Consider the following 27,972-nt stretch of genomic DNA (forward strand, 5'->3'; position numbering starts at 1 on the left):
TTAAAAGACAGAAACGGTCATTAGAAAAACAAGCTTCATTAAACACGAAGGGTCAACATAGGTACTACATTGTATTATACTTTAATAATTGCAATTGGTTGGCATTTTGAGTAGATATGAAAATGCTGATGGGGATTAGAAAAGCTGTTGGTCTTCATTTTATTCAGGAGGTAACTGCAGTTGATGGAGACATGAACTATGATGCTTTTCCCCTTAATAAGTTGTTGAATAACTTAACTCCAGGATTTTACAAGCAAACCCAGCAGGAAACCACTGATCTAATGCAAAAAGCCAGTCACAGAGTGCCAACTAATACATGCTAACTAACATACGATATTTTTAATTTTTAGAATCATAAACGTATCTGGATTGTTTGTGACTTTTTGCAGCATTCGTTGCTTGAAGCGTAATGTTTATATTTACCAATTAATATTTAATTTTTTATTAAAAACATTTTAATTAAATGAAATTCCAACATTCATTCAAACATCTGCTCTTCACAGAGGAAACCAAGGAAAGGACTCAATTAAGAGTTATCCAAGTTTATTAATATTTTTTTTAACTAATATAAATCCCACAGAATATGATCCTGGTGTCTTTAAGTCAATGAATGCAAGTATACCTGCTTTTAATTAATGCATTTCAACACTCCATTCAAACTTTTTCCCCATTTTTCTTATATTCCTCAGAGTGGAAATACATGGCCTCAGCAAATTCTCGTATTCCCGACTATTCTTCTACCTTTTTCTCTCTTGTGCAAGTCTATGCAAGTGAGTTAGTCAACAGTATTAGTGTTTTCTCTCTGCTGCAGCCAAAATAGACACTGCCGCTCAACTATAGAGACAAGGTGGATAAAATGGTTTAAAGTTTGAGAACAAACTGTGACTCTTTACCCAAATTGAGCTGTGTATTCTACAGACACACACACACACACACACACCACACACGCACACAACTGCCAGTATCAAATAGATGAAATGATGCCAGGTTTCAGGTTTTTAGACACATGTAGAGCTGAGATCTCCTTACAAAAACCTGGTTAACTGGCACAGGCCCATGTGCAGGGAGAAAACCCCAACCAAACAAACATTCACAGCAGATAGTTTAGAAAGAACAGTCAAGAGAGGGATGTGACATTCATTTTCTTGTTGTTTCTAAAATACATCAGATGGTAATGACAACGGTGTTTTACTGAAATGAAGGTGCTGGAAAGAGGTGTAATCGTAGCAAAGCATGTGCATATTCTGGGACTGAGGTGAACATTGGAGTTTATTTCCACTCTAGAAATACTGGGTGTGCACTAATACAGCAGCTGATCTGTTAACATATTTCCCTAGTTAGGAATGTCTTGATTTACTTAAAAAACATCTTTCACTAACAATCCACATCTTCTAAACATAAACTAATCAATACAATGATTGGTAAATGAATCCTGCAATGTTTTTTTTCCAAAACTGGAGGTTGACATTCTATTCTAGTAAAGCAAGGCATTATGTTTACAAAAAATGCATCTTTACTAGAGCAGCGATCCTCACCTGCAAGTTGTTAGGCTGTGTTAAGCCCACGTTATATGTGCAAAGAAATGCATTGCAAGGAAACATGCAGAGAAACGAAACAAAAATGACACTTGAGGAAACAATCAAAAGCTACATAAAAGCTTTATAAATACAATAAAATCTTAAACCTTAATGGAGAATTCTAGCTGTTGTAGTAATATCTGGATAGCTGGCACTCTAGGCTCAATGCTTTTTTGTGTTTGACTTTTTTAAAATTATTTTTATTTTCTTGTAGTAGAGCTGCACAGGTAATTCATGCCATCTTTGGTTGACTGCAGTACTGAAGAGAAAATTAATATGATCTCAAAATAAATTTTCAACAAAAGGGTTGTTAGAAAAACAGCATCAACTTTCAGCAGACAACTGCGCCTCAATGTCCACTCTGCAGATGGGGCACTTCTTATTGGTGAGAAGCCACTGATCCACACACAGCTGATGGAAGAGGTGCATACATGGTAGGCGCCTAGAAGGAAAACCAAGGTAAGAGAGATGAAGCTTGTTTTATTAGCCTGCATGCATGGCTTCACTTTTATGAACTGCTGGATACAGGATGGATCAGGTCCGGCTGCTTTTTGGTCATTGTAATTTACTCAACCCTGCTTATTTCTTACTTCATATTCTAAATGAATCATATTTTCAACAATCCCTGTACAGAGACCAACCAGTAATGGTGCCTACACTCACACATAATGTCCCTCAGTCTGCAATCTGGATGAAAAAATGAAGGAACCAAAGAAACATGGAACCCAGTGGAGTGCTGTGCCTGGCTGGTGTTTTTCTCAGTGTTTGGACAGAGACCTAGTGCATTGACAGAAGCTAATCCAGGCTGTAGACTTGAGACAGTAACGTGAGTAGAGTCAACTCATTTTGGCTTTTACTGTCTGCATGGGGATTGTTGAAAATATGAAAAGTCTAGTAAATGCCTGACGGTGTCCTTTAGAAAAAGATAATAATCAATATAAGCAACATAATTGCGCTTGGTGACATTTTTCTTCACTGTTGTAAAAATGGGCTTTTATTGTTTTAAATCAATGCCACATACACTTTCCTGCTTCTGTAAATATTATGCTCAAAATACTGCAATGCACTTATGCACCAAAGCCGAGAAACAAAATAACTCGACAGACAATTAGCTCATATTTGACCGGCATCTGCTACAAACTAGTGTCCAACTGTTTCAGGAAATAACTCAGCCTTCCTCTTTAGGATAAACATCTGTGTTTGGCAGGAACAGTTAGGCTTAATGCTAAGTGCCACAGAGAGGACAGGGTTAACCAAAGGTACTGAGGGACAGTTTGCCTGATTGCTGCTTATTTCATGTGATTCACCAATTTTCAATGTGGAATATTTTAAGCCTTGAACATTATAAATACAAGAATTATTCAAGAATCACAACACACACTTTTCGGATTTTCATGTTCATTCTGTGAACTGACTGTTGACCTCTGAGCATTAATGACGGATCACAAAACTACCACCCAGCTTTTTCTCCACAGCCTGCCTCACAACTTCCTCCATCTTTTCACTTTCAAGTCAAATAGAAGTGATGACACATGAAAAAAAAAAAAGACACTTTGCTTGCCAGCAACTATATCAGGGAAACAATGAGGTGACAAGATGGAGGTGAAGAACTACTACATAGAAATGTACATCTATGCACATACAGTTGTACATAGGCCATATTTCTATTGCTATTATTATTCCTATATTATTATCTAGATTATATATTGTTTTAAATGCTTGTATTAGGCATTTACTGTGGACAGCAAAGGAAGAATTTCATTTTATAGGGAAACATGTTTTTCTCACTGTGCACATAATAAACTATGATGATTAGATTTGCTCACAATTTATAAAAAGAACTAATTAAAAAATAATGATGCATTTATCAACTAATGATAAGCAATATTTTTGGGTTCTAGTATTTTATTTAAATATGAAAAATCATAGAATTCCAGATAAGTCAAATGATCTTTGAAATGTATTAGAGAGATGTAAAAATGAAATGCAACACTCTTCATTTCCTTTTATACCAACAGAGGGCAGAAAATCCTTTTTTTTTTAAATAAAAATAATAAAAAAAACCTGAGTGAGTGCCAAAAAGCAGTTCCATGAGGCTGGTAATTTTAAGGCACTCTGGGGTTTTCTGCTGATTACTATACCTTCGGGTTTTAAAAACATATCTCGAGAGAGTGTGGGAAAATGGAACAGCTACACCTGCCATCCCACATGTCTGTGTTCACAGTCCCACAGACACGCCCCCCAAAAGCATAATAAATACAAACAAAATGGCAAGAAACAATCGGAGCCAACAATATTAAAAGGAGGGGGGGGGGTAATTTACCTGACATCCTCCCCTTCCTCCAGTACTGACAGACAGATGGTGCATTTTTCCTCAGTGTCTTCATCTGCCCCCTCGTCTTCATCTTGCTTACCATGCAGCTTTCTCTGCTCATGAGAAACATTTGGAAACATGACTTCTGATGTGCAGCTTCAATTCGAAAAGCCTCCTAAAGCATACTTATTAAATATCTCTGTTAAACACAATAAACTGCTCAACTGAAACACTGGCATAACATTTACAAATAAAAACTACATCTGTACAAATATACTATGTAATCTATATATTAAACAAATGTAAAACAAATCCTTAAATTCCTTTGGGGACAGAGAGAATGGTCATTTTGTCCTGAAAAACAAAAATTTACTTTCTATCTGTTGTCTTTATGTTCAAAAACAGTTATTCAAATCAAAGTTATTAGCCGAATTCCCTTGCCCCCAAGACTAATACTAACATCTACTGTACATGTGAGCAGAGACATGTTTCCAAATTGATTTGCTTATTATTCCTCACCGATTCTGGGGTTGCGTGCATATTTTTCCCAATAGATGCCCAAGCTTCAGGGGTTAACTGTTGGTCAATGTCTCTCTCCAACACCTTCTGTATTGGGTGGCAGGGTGTTAGATTGCTTATTTAGATACATTTGGAAACCTCTAAGGAAACTGTCCCCCAACAATGTCTTCACAGCTGCAATCTCTGGTAAAAGACACTACAGTATTTTCTAAATGTTGGCAATACATCAAAGGTTTGAAATGAGCACAAAAGACCACTGCGCACTCTGTCCCAGAATAAACTGTTACAGACATGCAAAACTTTATACAGTAATTCATAATCCATTGCACATCATATCAAGTGCACAGCTACACACACGCACAAGTGCTCACCTTTTTGTACTTGTGTGGGTAAGTGCACCTCTCTATGGTTCCCTGAGAGGCTCCTCGGTTCACAGTCCCCAATCTTTCCTCTAAATGCAGCAGGTCCTATTGGAAGTTGCACAAACAACTCACTATGAGGCTGACAGACATATGTGTGGGGATTTTGCTCTGTACAGACAGAAGTTTCTCTAGCGTGCATGAAATGACAGCGCACCTGGATTTTTTAGAAGCAGATATTCATTAAGTAACCCTGAGATGAAATGAGTTCAGCCCTGTTAACACCCATGACTGTCCTGATTATGTTTGCTGCAGAGAGGAGTGAATATGCACATCAACTTGACAGCAGAATTTGTAAATTGTCGTCTGTTCAGTTTTCAGTCCCCTCAGGATTTTTTCGTCTGTGACTGTTTTATGATGTTTAAATTCACTGAGGATCTGTTGAATTTATTGTTGTGATCGCAACACGGCAAACTCCGGGAGGGACTGAGTTTTCTACCCTGGAGAATTGGGGCTGTGGTCCCCCACTGAGCCAATATTTTAGGGCTAAGACAAAATAACATTCACCTGGCAGATGCTTCACTTCAAAGGCACTTTTTCACATTAATGAATTTGGGAGCAATTTGGGGCTTTGGGGCCAATGGTCAGGGATCAAACCCCCAACCTTGCAATTAATGGCTCATCTCAGTTATGGCTAAACTGAATTTGTGTGACAAAAAGTTCAGTGTTGTCTCGTTTTCTCCTTTCTTCTCCCTTCCTTATGACAGCTGTGTGTATGCAATTTCAGTGTTACTTTTTTAATGCCGACCTAAAATTAATGTTGACTTGTATCATAACAAGAGCTCGTAAGTGGTGATGAATCAAGCTATTATAAATTTAATATAATGACAGTAGTAATAAATAAAGCGCGATAAATTTGACTTTGAAAACACATTTAGCAACAGGTATTTGAAACAAACCATAAAGCAACCTCACCTCATAAGTTCTTCCAAAGTTAGTCACTCGAGATGAGATGTACCGAATGTGCGGGTAGGTCACTTCAGATAAGCCAGCGTGCTAGGGAAAGCAAATTTAACGTACACGTTAACATTTCGCCATAGGAAAAACACTTGCTTAGTGCTTCGGAAAGGCAAGAATACTATACATTGTCACCCCACACTTTTTGCAGAGCTATTCTGGTTATTTAACAGGGTCCTGAGCTTATGGGGAAAAGTAAAAAAGTCAAAATAATTTATAAAATAGTTTATAAGTTGTGGTCCATTTCAGTCTTTGCTATATTTTTATGTGCGGTTGGTTAAGAACTGTAAACAGCTCTTTCTGGAATGATGTATACAGTTTTGTATATACAAAGGGACATGAACATTTTCCTATAACCAAATTGCTAAGAATTGTGGTGTATGATCTACAGTCAGTGCTGGTAGTGTTACTAAAATTGAAGCCAAGTCCAACTTTAACACAAATAATTCATTTTAAAAAAACGTAAGAAATATTTCTAAAAGGTATTCACATGGCAAGTCGAGGTCATGTGTGTATACAAATTCAGAGTAATACCTAATAAATATGCAGAGCATGCTCATCAAAATGGCATGTGCAAGCAGGTTGGCTCGGGTGAAGTGTCAGGTGTCAGACGTGTTGTGTGATCAAAGAGTATATGCAAGGACGAAAGAAAAGTTGTTCAACAAGGTGAAGGGACCAGCGAGGTTGTACGGCTTAGAGACCGTGGCAATGAATAAGAGACAAGAGGCAGAGCTGGAGGTAGCAGAACTTAAGATGTTGAGGTTCTTTTTGGGAGTGAGGAGGATCAGGAATATCTGGTGATAAAGTCAGAGAGGCCAAATGAGTTCAGAGGAGAGACTGTGAATGTATCGGTAGAAAGATGCTGAGGTTGGAGCTGCAAGGCAGGAGGTCTAGAGGAAGACCAAAGAGACCAAAGGACATTAAGTTAGTTGGTGTGAGAGAAGAGGACAGGGTTAGATGGAGGTACATGATTCGCTGTGGCGACCCCTGAAAGGGAACAGCCGAAAGGAAAAGAAGCAGTGTTCATTAAAATCCACTTTCATATCCTTTGGTTCTAATTCTCACTTTGCATTTAAGCTGTGATTAACTATGGTGCCACTCCAAAAATTTGGGAAACTAACAGTACCCTGAATTTAGGAGCACCTGCACTAATGCTATAGAGAAGTACAGACTGAAGACAAGAAATGTTTGGTTGTTTGAGCCTGACCATGGAAAAAAGTGGTAACATCATGACAGTGTGCAGGATCTGACTCAAGGCTTGTGGATTTGTTGAGTGTGCACTTGAAATGCCTGATGAGCCACTATTAATTGTTGATGCATTATTCATGTGGTTCACCAAACCATCCTTGAAATAAGTGATGCTACAAATAAGGGGCAACACCATTAATCTGAGGCAGACTTTATATAAAAGTGATTCTTTCTCATTTATGCTAATGTATGCATGTGTGCTGAGGCTTGCTCTCACCATGAAGGGGATAGGGAAGTGGTGCAGTCTAGGAGGAGGGTGGTAGTGGGGCAGGTGGGAGTGCAGGTGCGCTGAAGGGTACGGTGCCACAGTCACTCCAGCCTCGATGCCAAGCTCCCTGTTGACGAACACATAAACAGTGAGAGTTTCTAGTAGATCATCACGCTGAACATCCGTAATATTTGATCAGCTGACATTAAACCTGGGTTGACTGCTTCTATTACTGACCATGCTGTTCTTTGCTCAGGCTGTCGAGGGTGGGAAGACATCGTCTGTGGCACATGGATGTGGTGTCCGTGGCCATAGTTGGGGTGCATTCTGTGGGGGTGTGGAGGCGGACGCTCATGTGCTCGTCTGCAAGGAAGGGAAAACACTGGTTTAGCAAAGAATGGTTGACAGCTTTTTTGGTGAAACGAGTTTTATTTTTTTCACCTATATCAAATCTCAAAATACTCACGTTGGATGCTGCATCATCCTGCGCCTCTGAACCTCCATCCTCTGGAGCATCTCGTGTTGATGGAGCCTCTGCACAGAGGCTCCTAATGCTGGCATATGGTGTGGCAGGGTCTGGTGATCTGTAGGCAAATGCTGGGCCAGTGGGGCACTTGAACTAGATAGGTGATGGGTTGACAGAGGAGGGGGAGGAGCAGGGGGCACAGTATGGCCCGAAGGGTGGGATGGCAGTGGCGGATGAAAGGTAACAGGGTGGGGAATGACATAATCACCTTGTGGAGGGGGCTGTGGTGTAAGCTGGGGGTTTCCATGGGAGTGAGGACAGGCAGTGGAAGGCTGATGATGCAGTGATCGTGCAAGAGGGCCATCTATATAACAGGAAAGAAAGGCAGAAATTAGGATAAAGTTGGCGATGTTCTGCAAGTCTATAAATGCTTTCTGTGTGGTTTGCTCATTCCAAAGAACGTTCTCGTTCATACTAAAACACACTGTGATAACGTGTAATGAATATAAAGCTGCACATGAAAGTTTACAATTATTAAGCAAAATGATACACCTTTAATAAAAAGGTGCATTTCTGACATCAACAAAGATCAACGGCTTTCGGTTTGTCCCTTCAGGGGTGGCCACAGTGGAACATGGTCAACTCTGGCATGTGTTTTTATATGTTTGATTTGGCATGCGTTTGCAATTCCATTCCATTCTTGCCTGCTTTATCTATACCACAACTAGCTCTAAACTCTAAAATTCCTGACTTGTGTAACGTTCTTTTTCTCAGACTTTACCACTGTATTGTGTGCCGGTCAATCTAATGAATGCTGTCAACAAACCCTTTTTATGTTGGCAAAGAGAAGACACCAGCTGTAGTCACTCACGATCCCTAACAGGAAGGCCTTGGGCTTAGAAAATTAAAAGACATCTCTGAACTTTCAGCACCACTGAATTAATCCCCTTAGTAGGTGTGTGTATATTTTAAACCATGTATGTGATCCTGTGTTAATGTCAGAAAAGTCCAAGTAAATTAAACTCTGTGCACAAAATTCTTTGGTTTCACATTCTTGCCATTTGTCCATAGCAGCAATGAAATGACGAGAGGAAGACAAGAAAGAGGTGCGTATAAGCACTAGCAGCATCTAACTGTCCCCACGAGAAAGCCTCGTCACACCCCTTCACTTTCCATACCCAGCTATTCTGAGGAGAATGAGCCATTAACTACTTCTGCCTGGTACGGTTCCCACAGCACTTGGCACATTAACCATCAGGCTCTGTTAATTACTATTAGCATTAGCTTTTAGGAGTGCAGCTGTCTGCCAATTTTCACAACTACTATGGTGCTGCAAATAAGAGAATTTTCCAAATGCAGAAGCAGCGCTTTGGAATCTTATTTGAAAACCTCAGAGGAACCATTGTTCAGTGTCTGGTTTGCAGGGCTGTATGTAGGTGGCGTACTCACATGGAGGGTGCATGTAATGTCTGCAGGGCTGGGGTTGTGTTTGTGGCTGTGGCTGAGCCACCATGGAGGAGCTGAAGGAGTCCACAACAGCTGGCTGGCTGGGCCCAGGGGTGGCCTGGGAAACATAAGCAGGGGGCCGTGTGGTGGAGCCTGGGCAGCACGGGTCAAAAGCTGAGGTGCTGCCATGGAAACTAGCCCCGCTGTTACCACCACTTCGAACGCTGCTGTTGCTTAGGTCCACTGGCAGAGTTTGCTGTGGGAGGAAAGCAGAGATGTCACAGAAAGCTTGTCCTCTGGAATGCTAAACAAGGCTTTGTCTTAGGGTTCAAAGACAACACCAAACAATTCATACAAAATTCATGTCACATGATAGGTGCAATAAAATAGGGCTGTAAAATTGCCCTTATAGTGCATTATAAGAAGAGGTGGTTGTCATGTTTAGGCCACCCTATTTAAAATGAATGAGGCCCCCTCATATATATACCTGGTCATGGTAGTGGGCTGTGTTGCTGCTGTTACTACTATTATTGCTGCTGCTGACTCCAGCGCAGTTGAGTCCCTCCACAGTGCAGTTCGGCTCTTGAAAGGGCAGGGAACCAGCCGGTTGCGGTGCTGGGTGATGGACATGGTGGAGGAAGTGATGGGCATTGCTGTGACCGTGACTGTGCTGAGAGCTGCTGTTCTGCTGAGAAGATGACGCTTGCAAGCAGCTTGAATGGGAGTGGCTCAGGGACAAGTGACCAGGTGAAGGGCCTCCACATGGGGAGTGCTGTTGACAGCAGGATGGGAGTCTGGGCATGGCTGTTCCTGTGTTTTCTCCTGCTGTGCCTGACAAACCTGGTCTGCTGTCATCTGATGAGCAGAAATCAAAATGAGTAGATTAGCAGAAGAATAAGGAAAATAAAGGTAAGCTATGGCAACAACTGACTACACAGAGTAGACCATTTCACTGTTTAGTGTATAAACATTTTAACTGATAAGAACAGCTGAAAGGAAGCATGCATCGACCCAAACTAATGCCCAGAGCAAAAGCAAAGAATGAAATGGTCTACAGCAGCTGGTATTAACATGCCATGTCCTGTCTTACCATCTGTGGCTGTGCGAGTAGACCCACTTGGCATTTCAGATATTGGGGCTGGGCAGCTAGTGGAAGGGCCCGGGGCATCATTGATCTCTGAGGTAGAGGCATGATGGGAAGATGATGACGAGAACGACCTGACTGTTTGAGGATGACTGCTGCCAGAGGTTGTTGGCACAACGGAGAGATCTGGGGAGGGAAAAAAAATCATCAGGTGCTAATTTTGAAAAATTGACAATTGTGAGAAATACGAAAACTACTGCTCTTTTCCAAATTATACATTTAATTTGTTTTAACTTATGTTTGATCAACAAATCTTTATAATTATAATATGACAATATCTAGATGTTCTAGCTCAATACTGGATACTTAAAATGGACAATTTTCACAAATTGTGACCTGAAATCATTCTGGACATTTTGTTTGAAAAAGAATATTGGGAAAAAGTACATACATGCTAATTGAACTGTAGCATGTGTGTACTTGTCTGCCAAGTCTTTGCAATTGAAGAGAAAAGCCTCATTATCATTCCGGAGTGTGATCTCCATTTAGTTTTTATATTTTCAAAATCATTTTCCTTTTCTTCCTAAGAAATGCAAATATTCATCAATCAGTGAGCAGCCATTTTGCTATTCATCATGGCCATAGAGTGATTAAAAGTGTGACATTGGATGTGAGCATAATAATAATATTTTTTATTATATTAGTCAATTTAATAAACTCTTAGATGTTAGGATCTAGGTTTAATTTTGCCAACAACCATAATTAGCTTGGACTCCTGCCAAAGTTTACTTGGTAACTGAATAAACACATAATTCTAGAAATCAGTAGGGCATATTTTACATTGATATCTCATTACTCATTAAGTCCTCTATAAAGCTCTAAATTTTAAAATTTTAGAGAATTGGTTGTGCGGCCTAACTTGAAGCTGTGCAAATCCAAGAAGGAAAGTGACGATAAAAGTCTCTGTCACACATACGAGGCACCAATGAAATGACATATAGATACTTCAGTGATCATTTAATAAGAACTATAGTTGTTATGAATTTCACACACTTAAAGAACAGATGACTAGTGAATTGACACTCAAGACCTAGACATCCTTCAATCTTCAATACATGTGAAAAAGTGATTGGGTGGAGGGCTTTTCTTACCATCTTCATCAACAGTGAGGTCCACCACCTCCCCGGCATTTTGACGCAGTGGTTGGATAACAGTGGAGAGTCTGTTACGTCCACGTGGCTCCTGTAGGCGACTCTGGGAGCAACTATTAGCCCAAATTCTGCCAATACCCCCCACCGAACGTGACCTGTAGACAAAAAAACCATTAAGAAAAAAAAGAAAAGAAAAATTACACAAATCTGCTGTACAAGACCACCAGCATTACACTCACATCTCTGGGAAGCATTTGCTGACATAAGGGACTTTAGTATTACAGTGGACCATTCTGACAAAAGCATCTGGCCACAGCATTTAAATTGGTGGAAAGCATGGTAGGACTATGTTGACCCAGTATTCAAAATGCAACACAATTTGACTTACATCTTCAGCACTGAAATGTAATATTGGATAATGTATAATTTTAGCTTTAGTAATTAAGCCAGCTATGTCCGCACAGCCATCATACATATCTCCATGTGGCCCAATTACTTTGACCTACTCCTGTAGTTAAGAGTAGCTGAGTTGCTCATTTTGTTTAAACCCTCTATATCTCCTTTGCGGTGCCTTTGGCCTTACTTCCATTTTTTCTTTTAATTTTCTCTCTCAAAGGCTCCTGTCGCTCAGCCCCTTGCTCTCTGAGACTGGAGTGAGAGGCCAGGGAATAGCTGTCTTTCCCCCTCGGTGCCATAAAGTCAGGTGATCAGAGGGAGGAGGGATCAACCCAAGAGACAAGACACAAGAAACTGTATGGGAGTACCTTAGAACTGGATACCATGGAGCTTTGTGGCTGGGGGATTTTACTGCTGTTCCCTGGGAGATTTTAAAAAATAGACAGGAGCAGAGGGAAAAGGCTGGTGTATCTATGTGCTAACAGCAAAGCCCGGCCAACGACAGCTGAATTAATCATATTATCAAATATTTGTTTGGCTTTTTTTGTTAATCCCTCTTTATAGCTCGAGTAAATGTAAATTAAATGTTTGGGATTTTCTGACCAGTATTCTGTCATTAAAAGCACCTGGAAAATATGACCAACAATACTTGATATTTTATAATAAAGAAAAACTTGGGTGTGCAGACATTTAATGGCTGTAGGAGATAAAAAGAAACATTTCAATGCCTAAGTAATAATATTTTATTAGCTGGTCAAATATTTCATTCCTATTTATTTAGAATGCTCCATTAGGTGTTCGTCTTAGATCACACTCCTTAGATTTGTTTAAACTCAGGAAATGCTGTGCTCACTGCTCTTTGTGATAGGGGGGGTTTCCCATTAGCTCATACTGTGTGTGTGTCCAATTCAATTTCCTGTGAGACATGTTTCACAACAATGAAAATGGAATACAGAAGGAAGCTTATTAACTTTCTTACTTTAACTAATAAGCAAAAACAAACTCCCCACACACACACACACACACACACACACACACACACACACACACACACACACACACACACACACACACACACACACACACACACACACACACACACACACACACACACACACACACACACACACACACACACACACACACACACACACACACACACACACACACACACACACACACACACACACACACACACACACACACACACACACACACACACACACACACACACACACACACACACACACACACACACACACACACACACACACACACACACACACACACACACACACACACACACAGGTGGTGGTGGGTAGGAGGTGGTTGTGGGGGATATGGTGGTTATGTTTGAGTCTAATTGGTCGGGTTCCTCAGCTCTGAGTTGATCCCAGGGAGCAGCTCTACACACAAGGGATGAGCTCATAATTAAGTAGACCTGGGATTATTTTGTAAATATCTGTTTACCACCATAACCCCTTGAGGGTAGAGTGATGTGGGAGGGGTAGCCAAGAGGAAAACAGTACATTGTAAACATGAACACTATGGGAATGGGTGGCCTGGCAAAGCAGAGGTTGTGCCAAGCCGACATGATGTGAGCCACACACCCCAGTGATCAGGAGGGATGGGGGCTGCAGTAAAGTAGAGTAAACTGCTGGGACTGATGCTATGGACAGCTAAGGCTGGGAGTTTGGGAGTTAGAAGGGAGGAGATCGGAAAAGGCAGGAACATAGCACTGTTGTAAACAATATGAAGCATCAAGCATTGCACTGAATAAAGTAAAGGAGAATTTGTCTTCAGAATAAGGACAACTATAGCCTGTTTCAGACATGAACTCTAGAGAATGTCAGGAGGATCAGGTCCAGACAGTGCCAGGAGTTTCCCTTTCAGACATCGGGAGATAATCCATATGAGATTCGTTCTCACTTGTGAAAAAAATACTGTAATTGGTCAAGGGGTGGTGCTTGGGCATTTCAAGCTGGGGGCAGCTCATGATGCAAACCAAAGCTGCAGAAGTGTCAGTGTTTTGCTTTGTAATCTGGTCGTATACCATAGAATTTCATGTCGTTCCTTGTATGTGTTGTCTATTCTAGCCAAATGAAGCTTGAAACATAAGAAACAAAAATTGCAGTGGGCTAAAGTCATTTAGAATTTTAAAATAATACCGTTGTTTACACAAATTTCCCCATTTCCTGTTCTCCTGAGCTTTAGTGCAGTGACTTTTACTGGCAGCATTATTGACAATTCTCAGGTCTGCGCTTACCGACAGAAGTTCATGAATTTCGTTGTCCTTCCAGTTCTACATTGTTGTTGTGTTTGTATGAATGAACGAGTTCTTCACCTTCGGGTGTTTGTATTTGCCCGGTTTCGCGGCACTCACAGGAAACGTCATCAACACGCCCACTCAGTCATGGTGAATTCTCTGGAGTATTACCTCCTCTACTCAAAAACAAGCTCGGTTGGAGATAATCCGGACTTTCCACTAGGGAGCTGGCTGGGTACAATAAGAGTAATATCAGGGCCAACGGACTTGGGCCTTTGGGTTCACACATACCCCCCCTCTAGATAAAGTCTACATGATGTCTGATTTCCAGTGCATGCCTAAAAGGCCTAATGACATCACTTTCTAAGCTTTTCCCAGCACCAAGTAGAAAAAATTGAGTATTGGCTGACGCTGAGTACTAATCTGACTCATATCTCTAGTAAAGAAAATATTGACTACTGGCCATTTATTAGGTACATCTTGCTAAGTCTGATATGAGTTTAAGTTAAATAGTGGGGCAAGGTTAGCGTAGTTTCACTTAAACAAATGAGGTGGTCAAAATAGTAAAAATACCTCTCAGTACAACTCAATACAAATACCAGCACCAAAAACTTTATCCTTTAAAATTGTCATACATTTAAGTCAACATTACCACCTTCTAGACAAAGGATTGTTGTGGGACTGATGTATTAGTACATCTAAAACTGCCACCTGAGTACAGATTAAAATTACAGAGCTGCATGCAAAATTGTTATCAATGTGAAACACAAATTTATAGTCACGTAAGGCGAGTGAGTAGAGAAGAGCAGTGTGTTTTCTGATATCTCAAACTCAGGAACAGCATAACTATTTCATATATGGGTGAGACTAGAACAGTAATCTTGATGACAGTTTGTGTTGCAGTCAGAGAAAGCCGAGTGACAACCAAAACCTTTTAGTGACCCCACTACTATTCATGTCCTGAGTTGAGCTGCAGAATCCGATCATGCATCTTTAAAAAGAAATGAACCCATATTAGCTGTATAATACTTGTTTATTATAACTCACTGGGCTCTGGGAAAACCAGCTGCCACACAGGCCCCACATTGCACTGGTAAAACACTGGAATGTTCTGCTTTGTGAACTGAACTGTTGACCAGCAGAAAGTAATAAGTAACAGCCAGCAAATTAAATAAAAGATATCCATAGTCATAGTGCTTTAGTGAGAAACAAAAGAAGAGCACATTTTGCTTTAACTTGGTTGCTTTGCCCTAATTTGAACATATCCCCAAAGTGCAGCTGTTATTAGAAGGCTGCATATGAACTTTCACACTTTGTACAAGCTACCATAACCTTTATGCTACAACAGCAACAGACTACCGTTCTTCTGTTTACTTATAATAAAAATACTATTAGACACTGCATAGGATAAAGCTGTAATGCATGCTTTGTTTTGTGAATGCAGAGTGACATTTATTTGATCAAAGTAAGCCTACATGAGGCTATTGGTGCATTCTAAAGCTGACTTATATAGATTAACATAAATGTCTTATTGGCTATGCTCTGATTTGATCAAAGACCAACCAATAAACCAACTTGCCAGTAAACGGTGCCGCGATACAAACAGAATATGTCTGTTTATGCATGCACATGCACTGCCTATGTTCACATAAACCACACACACACACACACACACACACACACACACGAGCACTGGTGAAAGATTTCATTGCTCATTCTGTTGGCCTGTGATTCTCCGCCCTCCTGCTCTGCTGCTGCCCATCCCCCCTTCAGTAAGGCTCATCTCCACATTCTCAAGCGAGCCAGGACATCTTTTAAAAGTGAGGCTGGGTAGACAATCTATAGCAATCAAAGCTTGGTATAATCACCTCCCTGAACTATTACATCTTATTGATACCTTAATAAAAAGTAGAAAAGTTGGAAATATATTGTTTGTTGAGAGAGAGAGGGGTTAATACAAAGGCAGAGGTTTGTCAACTGAGCTGCATAATCGCCTACATGAGGAATTAGGAGAGTATTGAGATAGGAAGTCATATGATTAGAATGGGGCAATATGATTCTCACTATGGTGTGGAAAACAGCGAGGGCTGCAGTGAATGACAGCAGGAGTTTACTTTTGCAAATGTATTGCTCTAGCACGATAAAAATTTAGCATTAACCTTTTGTATACAGCAGACGTTACACCTGGTTTAGCAAATTGGTTTAGCAGCAATTCCAAGTGCACAAGACATGTAATGCAACAGGTTTATGGTTATTCATTTCGTGTGGCACTTATTCTTCAATGCCAGGGTTAGTTTTAATTCCGAAGTTTTAATATGAGAGTTTCATATAACAAAAATGACCCTTCCCCCCTGCTCAGAGTGACTTTCTTGCTGCCCACAGTTTATATTTACTAAGGCTAATTATACACTTTTCAAATTAAGTCCAACAAGCAGTTTTACTGTATGTGTTTTGTTTCTAGAATAACCTGAATAATGGAAGCCAAAGCAGGTCCCTTCAGAGTCATGTGATTATACTGCTGTAAACAACTAGGCATGCAGCTCTACTATGCCTGCTTTCTCTGGGCAATGTAAGCAGAGCTATGGAATCCATGAGCAAAGCAAATCCACTAGAGCATTACACCACACCCCATCCTGTGCCCTATTATCTAAAGAAACATACATATCCTTAAACACCAGCAATCAGCCACCTGCATTTACTCTTTTTTTCCATTTCTTCACCTGCATGCACAGAGAGACTGGCAAGGGCTTGATCATGTTAAGGAATTTACAGAGGCCTGAAATTGACCACACAGTATCCAGTATTTCTATGGTCATACATGGGAATTATTAGAATGACATGATATAGCCTACCATTAGTGTCTTACCCTGAAAATAAAACGCGCTTAAGCCAAACATATGTATAGATGAGGCCAGGCCATTAAAGACCACCTCTTTAATGAGCTGCTTCGAGAAAACCAGCATTAAGAAAAGCAAAAACCACAAATAATTGTCAGCTCTTCAATACATCAACTGGCTGTACAGTGTAAAAACAAATCAATACTTCCAATCAAAGTTTTCACTTCTCCCTTGTTTATTCCAACTACCCACTGGTTTGCCAGAATATTGCTACACACAGTTTTCACTTGTTGCTTGTTTATGAGCAAAACTGTAAGCGTGGCAATCTCATGAGCTTGCTAAACTTACATCACCAATTCTCACCCCTGCATTCCACCAACAATACACAAATCACTCCCCTACACCAGTGCACACTATGGTCTATCATCTGAATTCATGCAGTGCAATCCTCTACCCACAGACATGACTCTTTTACATATTAAAAAAGCTTAATAAATGCAAGGTGTTTCAGAAGTCAGTAACTAATCAGGCCAAATTATTGTGATAAAAATATTAAAGTAACGAATCATGATTATTTTGCCCTAACCAAGGAGCCCTACCATAAATAGTTGTGGTGAACCTCAGGGTTCAATCTTAGGTCCTAAACCTTTTTGTAGATTATCCCATAATAGCAAAACAATTATCTTTACTGCTATCTTTTGTGTCTTGTATAGTCTAACCAGTTTATGAGTTTGTCTTTAAGCTGTATAGAAAGTTAAATCTGCTATGAAGGGATTATAAATAAAGGTTGTTGTAGTCTTTATTTTTTCCCCTCATTGCAAATAAGGGTGCTACCATGTTCATGGTTACTACCCCAAAGTGTACTTACAAATTTTACAGGCCATCCTTGTAGCCTTCTGTGCTAATAAGAACAACAAAATACAAACAAAAGCTAAAACAATGGCCAAAGATAATATTTTAAATTGTTTACAACGGATCACATAAAAAGCATTCCCACTTAGGGACAACAACTCCACACATCAGATAAGCGATAGATGAACCAGAAAACAGAATGAAAATAAAATATCTTACATTTACTTACAACCTGTCTTGTGTGGCAGTAGAAGGTGGGATAATCAAGCTAGTTCAAGTGATTGTATCCCCCAGAAATCTGGGAGTCATCATCGACGATCAACTGAGTTTTACAGACCACATCTCCTCAGTCTGTAGGGCATGCAGATTTGCCCTCTCTCATTTTTAATCAGCCAAAAAGGAGTCATGTCACACCGCTATTCAGATCTCTACATTGACTACCTGTAGCTGCTTGTATCAGGTTCAAAGCTCTGTCTCTTGCCTACATGGTGGTCAACTCAACAGGTCCTGCTTACCTCAACTCCCTCATTCAAGTCTACAATCCCTACCGTTCACTGCCCTCTGCCAACAAACGATGTCTGGTGGTCCCCGCACCGCACAGAAGACACCAAGAAAAACTCTTTCACTCAGTGATCCCACGGTGGTGGCAGAACGAACTACGGAGCACCCTAGGCAACCTCACTCCCAATATTCAAATTAACTGCTGAAAAACTCTTTTGCACCTTCCTATGCATTTAAATCTGTTACTTCTTCTGATAGGCCTTTGTTAGGTTTTTTGCTTGCCTTGTAAGTCGCTTTCGATAAAAACGTCTGCCAAATGACTAAACGTAAACGTATCAATCCACCACTAAAGATAACTGGGGAGGGGGATGCTGTGAGGAGACCTGACACTCAGATTTGTAAAAAGATGGAGCTTTTATTCTGACAATAAATGAGTTTGATAGGTTGTAATAATTACTCAGCATTTGATAACCATTTTTGTGTTCTGATTACTCAGCTGATTACTTGACTCTTTGATGAAAAATGTGCCAAAATCTTTCCAAACTTTTTCCATCCTTATCAATGACATAAATGACTGACCAAAAATATCAACCTTTTCCCTAAAGACTGTATTAAAGTCCCAGTCCAATACGACCTAACTTTACATCGCCAAAAACTAGAGAAATATTATAATATATATCCAATGCCTAATTCGTGCAAGAGTTTGCTGAAAAAGCAGAGATTCCTACCTGAAACCGTCTCCAACTGTGACAATCTCCACTTCACTGTCTGTTGAGGTTACGTTGATCTCCTCGCTTGCAGGGACAGCAGGAGCTGGAGCTGGAGTTGCCTCAATGACCACAACATCCTCATCCAGACCACCTGAATTCACCAGGAGGAAGTTAGAATAATATTGAGACACACTACAAAATCTTGCAAATGCTAAAAAGACAACAAAAGTAATAAAACACATGCTAAAAATTAAAAAGATTTACAAATAAATAAAAAACCAAAACCAAAAAACACAATGTAGTTTGTCCACATTACACAGAGATAGTAGTATAGAAGAATAGAAGAATCTCTGTGCTGACTCACACATCTAGTGCAGGAGTTAAAGTTACAATTTTATTTCCCACATTCTTAAGCCTTTAATGTAAATCGTATGCCAAATTCTGACGGCAGATAGCAGATGTTCACTATATCATTGTCAACATGCTGCACATATTTTATGTAAGTCAGCGTATAAAACTGAAAAACAATTAAATACTTAATATAATGTAATCAATGCAGTGACTTAGTAAAACCTTTCCAAATTAATACTGACAAAGCTTCCAAGTACTCTAGAATTGAAAAGAAAATCAAATGCTTTTAAGACATTTTAAAGTCACTGTTGTATGTATGGCTTAGTAACAAACTTATTCTGTTAAAGGTTTATGGTACAGTAGTGCAGATTGTGTTTTTGTGCACACTGCTAAGTGACTTGCCACGCTACTGAACTTCATAATTCCCCAGTGTGATTTCTATTCCAATCATCTCCTGAGAACTGCTGCTTAGCACCCTCTGCAACTCTGGGTGCCTGGCACTCTGGTTAAGCATTCATGTGGTTACACAAACAACAACACTTTCCAAGTTTGAGAACTATATCCAGCATGTGTAGTGTTTTATTATTCCATCCATGGCTGTATTCATAACAACGGAACGAATATGGTGACTGGCCACCCATGACTACTTTCTACAGTCCAGCCTTGGTAGCCACTTCATCAGTTGGTAAAAAGAAACAATATATGTGTGGGTTCCACTGACGATGACAACATTATAGTGCATCTAATCAGTAGATTTGGGCATAAGGAAATTTGTTTTGTTTTTTTCTAGGTCTATGTGTGACTGCCATTCAAAGACAATTGTGTTTTCACTGATCTTAGGTTAGAGATAGAGTGAAGCCTTTTGCTGACTACACACACACACACACACACACACACACACACACACACACACACACTGGACATTTTGAAGGCAGGTTTCATCACTTGGCTCCTTGCTTTGCCCTGTTGTTGCCTTGTTTTCCCTCTGAGACCTGTTGTTTCTATGCAAAGGCTGCTGCTCAACAGTGTCTTAGTTGTCTCCCATCTGCCTCCCACCACAGAGGCACAACAACTAACTTTCCATTCTCCCCTAGGGCCACAGCAGGAGAAATATTGCTGAGGCAAAATGTTTATATGAGAAAAACAATGAAACAGGGTAGAAGTGGGGCTTTTCAAAAGATATTCTGACTCCTGTTGTAACTAATAGGACATTTCAGATCAAAATATAGAAAGTATTCTTCATGTGCACACTGGGCTGTGGTACTTTGTTGAGCATGACAGAAATGGTTAAGATTTAGGAGTGGCATAAACCTGTTGCTTCAAACAGGTACAGACGGCTGCACTTTCCATTACAGCCTGCCAGGTGTCGGGCACTGAAAAGCAAAAGGGAGCAGCTTTTCCTTTATCAGTGTTACCCAAGTCTTTCCAAAAACATAAAGACAGTATTGTTGTGTTGGCAAGCCACAGCATCAGCTAGCATGGGTAACTTAACACAGCAACTGTCAGTGCTACACCAACTAGTAACATTTTTTTTCTTATTACCTGTCACTGAAACAAACAAACAAAAAAGACTTGACTTGAAGTTTTTTTGCAAAGGGTTATAGCCAACAATACCCCCAGTGTTTAACAAACACAGTGTGGCAAACTAACAATTCAATTCTAGGTATGACAATGAGTCATTGATTGCTATTAATAAGTCAACAAACTAAAATGTATATTAATTGACAATGGAAAAGACAATATGCAGAGAAACTGTCAGGAAGTATGTTGTTTTGGTTGTGGTCGCTGGTTCCTCTCTTATGTAAGGGGACAGAGCTACATGTGTTAGCTGACCACCCCTAAAGGCTGCACTAAACAAACACACCTCCTACCTAGAAAAAGAAAAAGAAAAAGAAGAATAAATTATTTGCAGCTGGGCTTTCTGTGCTCATACTGACAAAAGCTCCCCAGTAGTGGCTGTCCATTTTCACCAGCTAGCTGAGGCTCTCGCTATATCCAACCTGGCATTTTGAAAAGTATCTGTTTGGTTAATGCAGGATATTATTATAAATATTTGTGCATCCTGAGGACATTAGTCCCAGTTGTGCAGGTGTTTCAGCAGCTGGACAGCGGACAACACACACTACAATCCCATCAAGTAGATATGGTAAGTGTATACAACCAGTCTGCTGTGGCTAGACTGGGGTAACCTGTCCCAACTGTTGATTTAAGACATTTCTTTAAACTTACATCCCTGTTCAATTAAATTACAAATCTTTGGATCATTGTATGATTTGGGATCAGTTTCAGATTCACAGTGATTCGAGAATCAATAAAAAGTATAGGGGCACTACAGTATATATTAGCTGTCGATCCAGTGGACTTTGTGCCAAACCATTGACTTTTGTCCTTAAGTGAGTAAGCTGCAAATGAAATGACAGTTAAGCCAACTGATGCTTATAAGGGTCATTGTGTAACAGTATGCACCTTTTTTTAAGTGAACTGTAAAGCCATCTTTAAGCAGGATTCCTGGTTATTGCAGAAGTTGTCGCAAACCCCTGCAATAACGTCATCCTAGCCACCTGGAGCCCCCCCTGGAGTTTGCAGGTCAATTTTTCCAACATTGCCTTGCACAAGTGCACCCTTCCTTCTTGATGACTAGCTCATTCGTCACAGGGAACCTTGATCGAACCAATTCCTCCTTTCAAACACCCACAGATAAGATAACTTGCTGATAATTAAAAGCCGAGTCCTACAATCTGTGTTGTTGGTCAGGTGGTCTCATTTGTTAGTGCTGAAGTACCTACATATTCACACAATGCTTCCTATCAATCTTGCAAAGCAAATCTTTTTTTAAATGATTAGCTATTAATTAATTAAAATTAATATTCATGACACCCAATATGAGTTTACTCCTTAACAGCCAACACAACATTAGCTACTATAGAGCGAAACCATGTAGACTCATTGTCCTGCCTCCATAAGACAAAAAATTGAGCCTGTTAATTACCATCACACTTTTGCTGTAGCCAATACAATCTGATGGGAGAGTGAAGGAAATTTGAAATCTGTGAAAATACATGCCTATTAAAAAGAAGTTTAATTAAAACATATGCCACACGACAAAACCTTAAGTTGAGGTCTCACTGCAAGCTGTATCACATATTGACCTCTCCTCTAGCAACAGTGATTCTGTTTTTCTGCTCTGCATTTTAGCGAATATTAATTCACACCGCATCAATGGACTTCAATTAAAATATGTTAATTCATGCTAGATTGTGTTTTTCCTGGTGCCTGTGACCTTTAGGAGACATTGTCTCAGATATACTATGACAATTGTACAAGGAATCATTCACATAAACATTTTCATATTGTAGTGTGTCAGTGTTCTGTCTGGTGGTATTTTTGAAAGTCATGTCAAATAGCAGTTAAAGGGCCCTGCTGTACAGTATAAACCTTTTTTACATAGAGTTTATCAGCAAAATAGACATATTCATCAATTTAAACTACTCCAATACCAATGTTGATAAGAGTTTGCCATTACCTGTGGCTACAGTAGCACTGTTTGGCTGGCTGCTGGTACTGCTGACATCTACATAGAGCTCATCTTCTGCTTCAGTGGAAGAGGGGGAGGAGGAATCACTACTCAGTTCCTCACTGGAACTACTGGTGCTATGGAGTAGAGCGTACTTCCTACGTGCAATCACTTCACGTTTCTTCCTCTGCAGTAGTCGGCGCTCCTTTTGCTTCTGAGTCCGCTGACCCCCTCCAGGACCTGTTTTTAGAAAGCGCTTCCTATGCAGAGACCGCCGACTGTTCAAACACGGCCGCTTGAGCAGCACTGGCTCAGTCTCAGACCGCACCCACTTATGAGAGCGATTCCCACGAGTTCGACTCAAAACAGGGCGCAAGCCAACTCCAGTGGGTCCTCCTGTTGTAAGGGCAGAAGCCTTGTGTTGGCCCCCTGTTGCTCCAGCTTCCCCTTCATCCTCTGAGCTGAGGGTGTCTGAGTCTCCGAATCGCAGGCTAGAAGAAGGGGAGGAAATACAGTCACTAAAAGAGGACTCGTGATTATGGTCATCCTCACTGGGGTGCTGTAAAAGTTCTACTCTGGGACGCTGAGGGGCCAGTGAACTTTCACTAATGTGGCCCTCTTTGAACGAGCAGTCTGATGGGCCTGCCTGTTGGCCTTTTCTTTTTCTACGCCCAGGGAGGCTCCGTTCTGAGTCTCTGTGTGTTCCTGTGTCCCTCAGGGACCGGTGCCTAGTCTCACACAGCGTTTCATATTCACTGCCTGCTTTTCCAATCACCTCCATGTTGTTAGGGAAGTTCTTAGCTGTCTCCACAGTCTCTGGGTTCACCAGTGGCTCCTTCAGATGCTCCTGTCTGCTGGGGGCTTCAGATGGCGCCTCACTCTTCATGGCGGCAGGTTCACAGGGCAAACACCAAATATACTTGCATCAGTTCCTAGGCATAAGTTTGCTGCATTTCACAAACCTAAATAAAAAAAAAAAAGAGAAAATAATTACAGGTGCACAAATGTCCCCTGGATATCTCCCAAAGAACAGAACATTGTGTCAGTGACAGTATTAGGACCTTTAATGGCTTCTGGCTTCATAAAAAAATAAAAAATAAAATGGGACTGACCAATTTTCTAGGTTAAGTTCATCCATGAAATGCAATGCTGCAATAAAGTTTTAATAAATTAAAGCCATCCACCAATGGCCTATTCAAATGCATGAATTTAGGCAACTTGATACCATAGGCTAAATAAGACAGTCCAATTAAATTTTTTGGCTCACTAGACACAGATAGTTAGCTGCTTCAGTATAGTAAGAATGTGGTTGAATATTTAAATCACAGTTTAAATGACAGGGAACAAATAACAACAACAAAAAAATCTGTTCATAAATTACGTATAAAAAAACGTTTATAAAACAAGATTATCCTTAATTTTACAGTTTACTGACAAATCAACAGTGTGCAGGCGTGAAAACAAACATATTTATTCCCACAAAAATATTTAATGTTTTAAAAGTGGGACAATAAACCTATTCACTAACATTTATTCACTGTGTTAATATGAATTAAGACAGTGTGACCCATGGCAGACTAACAAATCAGAGATAGAAAATACTTAAGGCAGAGTCAAAAGTAATGGCAAAGTCAATTCTGGTCTGTTATACTGTTGATTCTAGCAAAGCATGAACCACACTAAATGAAAATATAATCTCAAAGGAAATAACCAGATTCTAATGTTTATCTCATGACTTTCTGACATCACTGTCTATATTTCCTTGCACCAACTGACTTCTGCGAGAAAGTGAATCTTTAGTTGCTCTTTTTGGAGTGGGGGAACTTTCCCAGCTGCACAAGTTCTCCTACAACAACTCACAATTCCAGCATTGTATAAATTTAGGCTAATCTGTGTTTACAACTAAATGTTTGCATCTAAGTTAAGACTTCATGTGTATTTTCAGATGGCACATTGCTGATTACACTCACTGGCAGCCAAAAGTGGTGATACCACTGTCAAGGATTACAATGCTGGGGAAGCAGCCTTTCCAAATTGTCCAAAAAAAAAAAAAAAAATCTCTGCCTTCAGCTGTCACTAAAACCGAACGATTCTAATAAAATTAGGTTACTCTTTGCTGCTTTCAAGCTACTGCCTAATAGTTCCTACATTTCCCCTTAAAACAAATATTTCTTGTATTGTGATCTACTGTGAATGCTGGAGGACTCACAATAATGATATCCTAATCTTTATTAGTATTATAATTCTGACTTCCATACGTTTTTTGGCACCCAACTACTTCAGCATACTTTCAGCTACAAACACCAATCAAACTTCAAACAGGACATTATTACTTGTATGTACAGATGTTTGTACCCTACTCTTCCAGACCACATGTCAAAGTGTCCCTGTGCAAGACACTGAACCCCCAATAGCCCATTCCCATCCCCAGCCACACAGCGATAGTCCCAAGGTGGGTATAAATTGGGTAAGGGCATCCGGCGTAAAAACTGTGCCAAATCAACATGCGGACAAACGATCCACTGTGGCGTCCCTGACCTCACAGGACAAGCCGAAAGGACAAAAAAGATACTTTTATACTTTGAAAAATTGAAACATCTTCAATGACATTGCATAATTGCATTTGACGTTTTTTTGCCTTGGATGTTTTTAAGGATTGAAGTTTCGTTAAGCTGTATATAAGGAAGCGACATTTCGTTTCAGCTATTCAGCAAAAACAGCTCAGCTTTTTTCAGCTTTGCTTGAAAAATCCAATGACTGTTGTCATGATAGATGAAGAAAGAGAAAGATACATTAGGAAAACAATTACAAACTTTATTTTTTTATATGTTGTGTATCCTGGTTTACTTTATATGAGCAACAATCACTAAAAGGTGCTTTGATCTATCACAATAGTGATCCAGCAGATCAAGAAAGCTGACACAAGAGAAGAACTATGCACTACAGTGTATCCAATGGGATTCAACCACTGAAAAAATAAAATTAAAAAAAAAAAACACACGCAAGAAATTTCTTGATATAATGTAATCTTAAAACAAAACTATGTCTTGACTATTTAAGGAGGTGATGTAGTAACTTGTTATCTTGTCCCTCTTTAAATGGCCATGTGGAGATATAACTAATGTACCTGAACACAAGAAAGAAAATGCAAGTTTTTTTTAACTGTCCCAACTATACTGTTCAATGATACAAATCACAGTGTGAGGAAATGTCAAGGTTTTGTTTACCAATTCTGATGTGACCTTTCAATGCAGTCTGTTAAAATCTCTACATAATTCTATATGTATAAAAATCAGACTTCATTCAAAGCCTTAATGTCAAATATTGTAAAAATGTGAACATCCAACTACAGCACTTAAGAAAGGTTTGAGACATTTCATTCCATTTTGACAGCGCAAATATGAGCAGAAATACAAATATACATCTACAAAAAACAACAAAACTATTCTATAATTGCCTTTCCATCTCCCCAGCACTGACTCAGTAAAATGCAACATAACAACATTCCTGGTAGTAGTTGCTGCAGGGCAATTGAACTGGACTGCATTTAATAATACGAGTGCATAGTGTTTCTTTATGTTGTGATGATTTTCATTCGCTATTACAGAGACAAAATGTACAAAGTAGTGTCACTGCATGTTTCATTCACAGCTTGAGTTAGCGGTCACTAGATGTGACACCCTTAACTTCTGTTGGGAAAGCGATGGTGTTTTTTTGCTTTTTTGCAAATGCGAATTTGGTTTGTTAATTTACTTTAGCTTGATATCAATGGTAATAAAAAAAAAGAGCCCTTTTTGCTTTAATATAAAAGTATGATGAGTGAGAGTCCTACAGATGCCACAGAGAAAGCTGCGCAATGACATGCATGAATTCGGGGGCCTCAGGACGACACTAATGAAAAAAAGCCTATGCATCAAAGCTAAATAATACAGAATTCTAATATAGGTGATCAAATGCCGATAGGCAAGACATAATGGGTACCACTTACAGAAGAAAATAAATGATGTGTCAAAATGGCAACAAGAAACCAATTCATGATCTACGATTGAGCCAGAACTGCTGTTATGCTGCAATAGCCACTGTGCCTTCTCTCTGCGAAACGACTATTAACCACTCCAATTAAACAAGCTAAAACAGAGCTATAGAGGTTTCTTTACACTTAAAGTATTGAGCGTGAAAGTAAAGCTAAGCATAGTTTCTACAACGCTTAACAATTTCAACAACTGTTAAGCGCAGCTGCTGTCTGTCTGTCTGTATTCAACAAACGCTGCTGGCCAGATACATTCATGCAATGAAGAAATACTAAAACAGAAGCTCTTTTTTTTTTTTACAATCTTAACTTTTGCTAAGACTGGAAGAATAACGGATTACAATAAACCAAAGTGGACGGCCAGCCATCTAGACTGACATATACTCCAGACAGAAGACAACAAAGACGTACCTTAGTCTAAGTCCTTTTTCAAAATGTGTCACCGTCCTTTTGTAACATGTGAGGTTAAATTCTATGGGAAATAATGACAAGCAATGAAAACGGCAAGTCATCTAAATGCTAGTCCTAAATACAACTAGGCAGGCCTACATAGAAATCGCAATCCTTGGATGTTGGTTGTCGGGATTGTGAAACTGACAACAGTCCCGAGCTGAGCCGAGAAGCAAATCGAAGGCAATGGGCCCTGGATGGCTACGAGCTAAGCTAACGAAAAGCCTAGCTCCACTTCACTTATCAAATACCCGATTATACGCAGCCATTTTGACTCGCATAAGACTCCTGTCGAATCTTAAAGGGTAGAACGGCCCGTCTATTACATTTGAATTTGACAATATAAAAATGGCTCACTATTAGCCCTCGACGAAGTTCCCATTCCTTCCTTCCGAGGCATCCACTGTTGTTTATCCAGCAGGTCGTCTGTTCGCTGGCTACAACTCCGCCGTTACCGTAGGCGCCGCACGAGGGCGCCCCGCGCTGCCTTATCCCCGCTACTTTACGACATTTTGCGACAGCTTGATTTAGTCTGTAACATTTCAGAGCAGAGCGTGTGGTGTAAAGTACTTTCTGACAAGAAAAGAACAACACCTCCTTCTTTTATGTCGTCAAGATAATACATGAAATCTCTCTATTTGAGCTGCAGTATACTGGAGTTAATCCACGAATCCCT

At 40.0% G+C, this 27,972-nt stretch overlaps 1 protein-coding gene across 5 annotated transcripts; it reads right to left on the reverse strand.

Moving 5' to 3' along the window:
- Window positions 1–1,125: 1,125 nt before the first annotated feature.
- Window positions 1,126–27,772, reverse strand: rnf111 (ring finger protein 111). Of its 5 annotated transcripts, XM_067485673.1 has the most exons (16): window positions 27,654–27,738; window positions 27,258–27,318; window positions 22,826–23,778; window positions 18,970–19,102; window positions 11,390–11,544; window positions 10,245–10,424; window positions 9,642–10,009; window positions 9,158–9,410; window positions 7,709–8,072; window positions 7,480–7,605; window positions 7,252–7,369; window positions 5,745–5,825; window positions 4,782–4,877; window positions 4,411–4,497; window positions 3,901–4,004; window positions 1,126–2,019 (listed from the first exon to the last, which is right to left on the reverse strand). In XM_067485673.1, exons 3-16 carry the CDS (start codon window positions 23,700–23,702, stop codon window positions 1,902–1,904), a joined length of 3,060 nt encoding a protein of 1,019 aa, XP_067341774.1. In that variant the 5' UTR covers window positions 23,703–23,778; window positions 27,258–27,318; window positions 27,654–27,738; the 3' UTR covers window positions 1,126–1,901. The 5 variants fall into 5 exon arrangements, with proteins under 5 accessions (XP_067341774.1, XP_067341784.1, XP_067341755.1 ...); XM_067485683.1 differs by lacking the exon at window positions 27,258–27,318 and having other exon boundaries at window positions 4,411–4,494; window positions 27,654–27,772; XM_067485654.1 differs by lacking the exon at window positions 27,258–27,318 and having other exon boundaries at window positions 27,654–27,772.
- Window positions 27,773–27,972: the final 200 nt, after the last annotated feature.

This window comes from Channa argus, chromosome 2 (genome assembly GCF_033026475.1).
Source record: "Channa argus isolate prfri chromosome 2, Channa argus male v1.0, whole genome shotgun sequence".
Classification (NCBI taxonomy): Eukaryota; Metazoa; Chordata; class Actinopteri; order Anabantiformes; family Channidae; genus Channa; species Channa argus.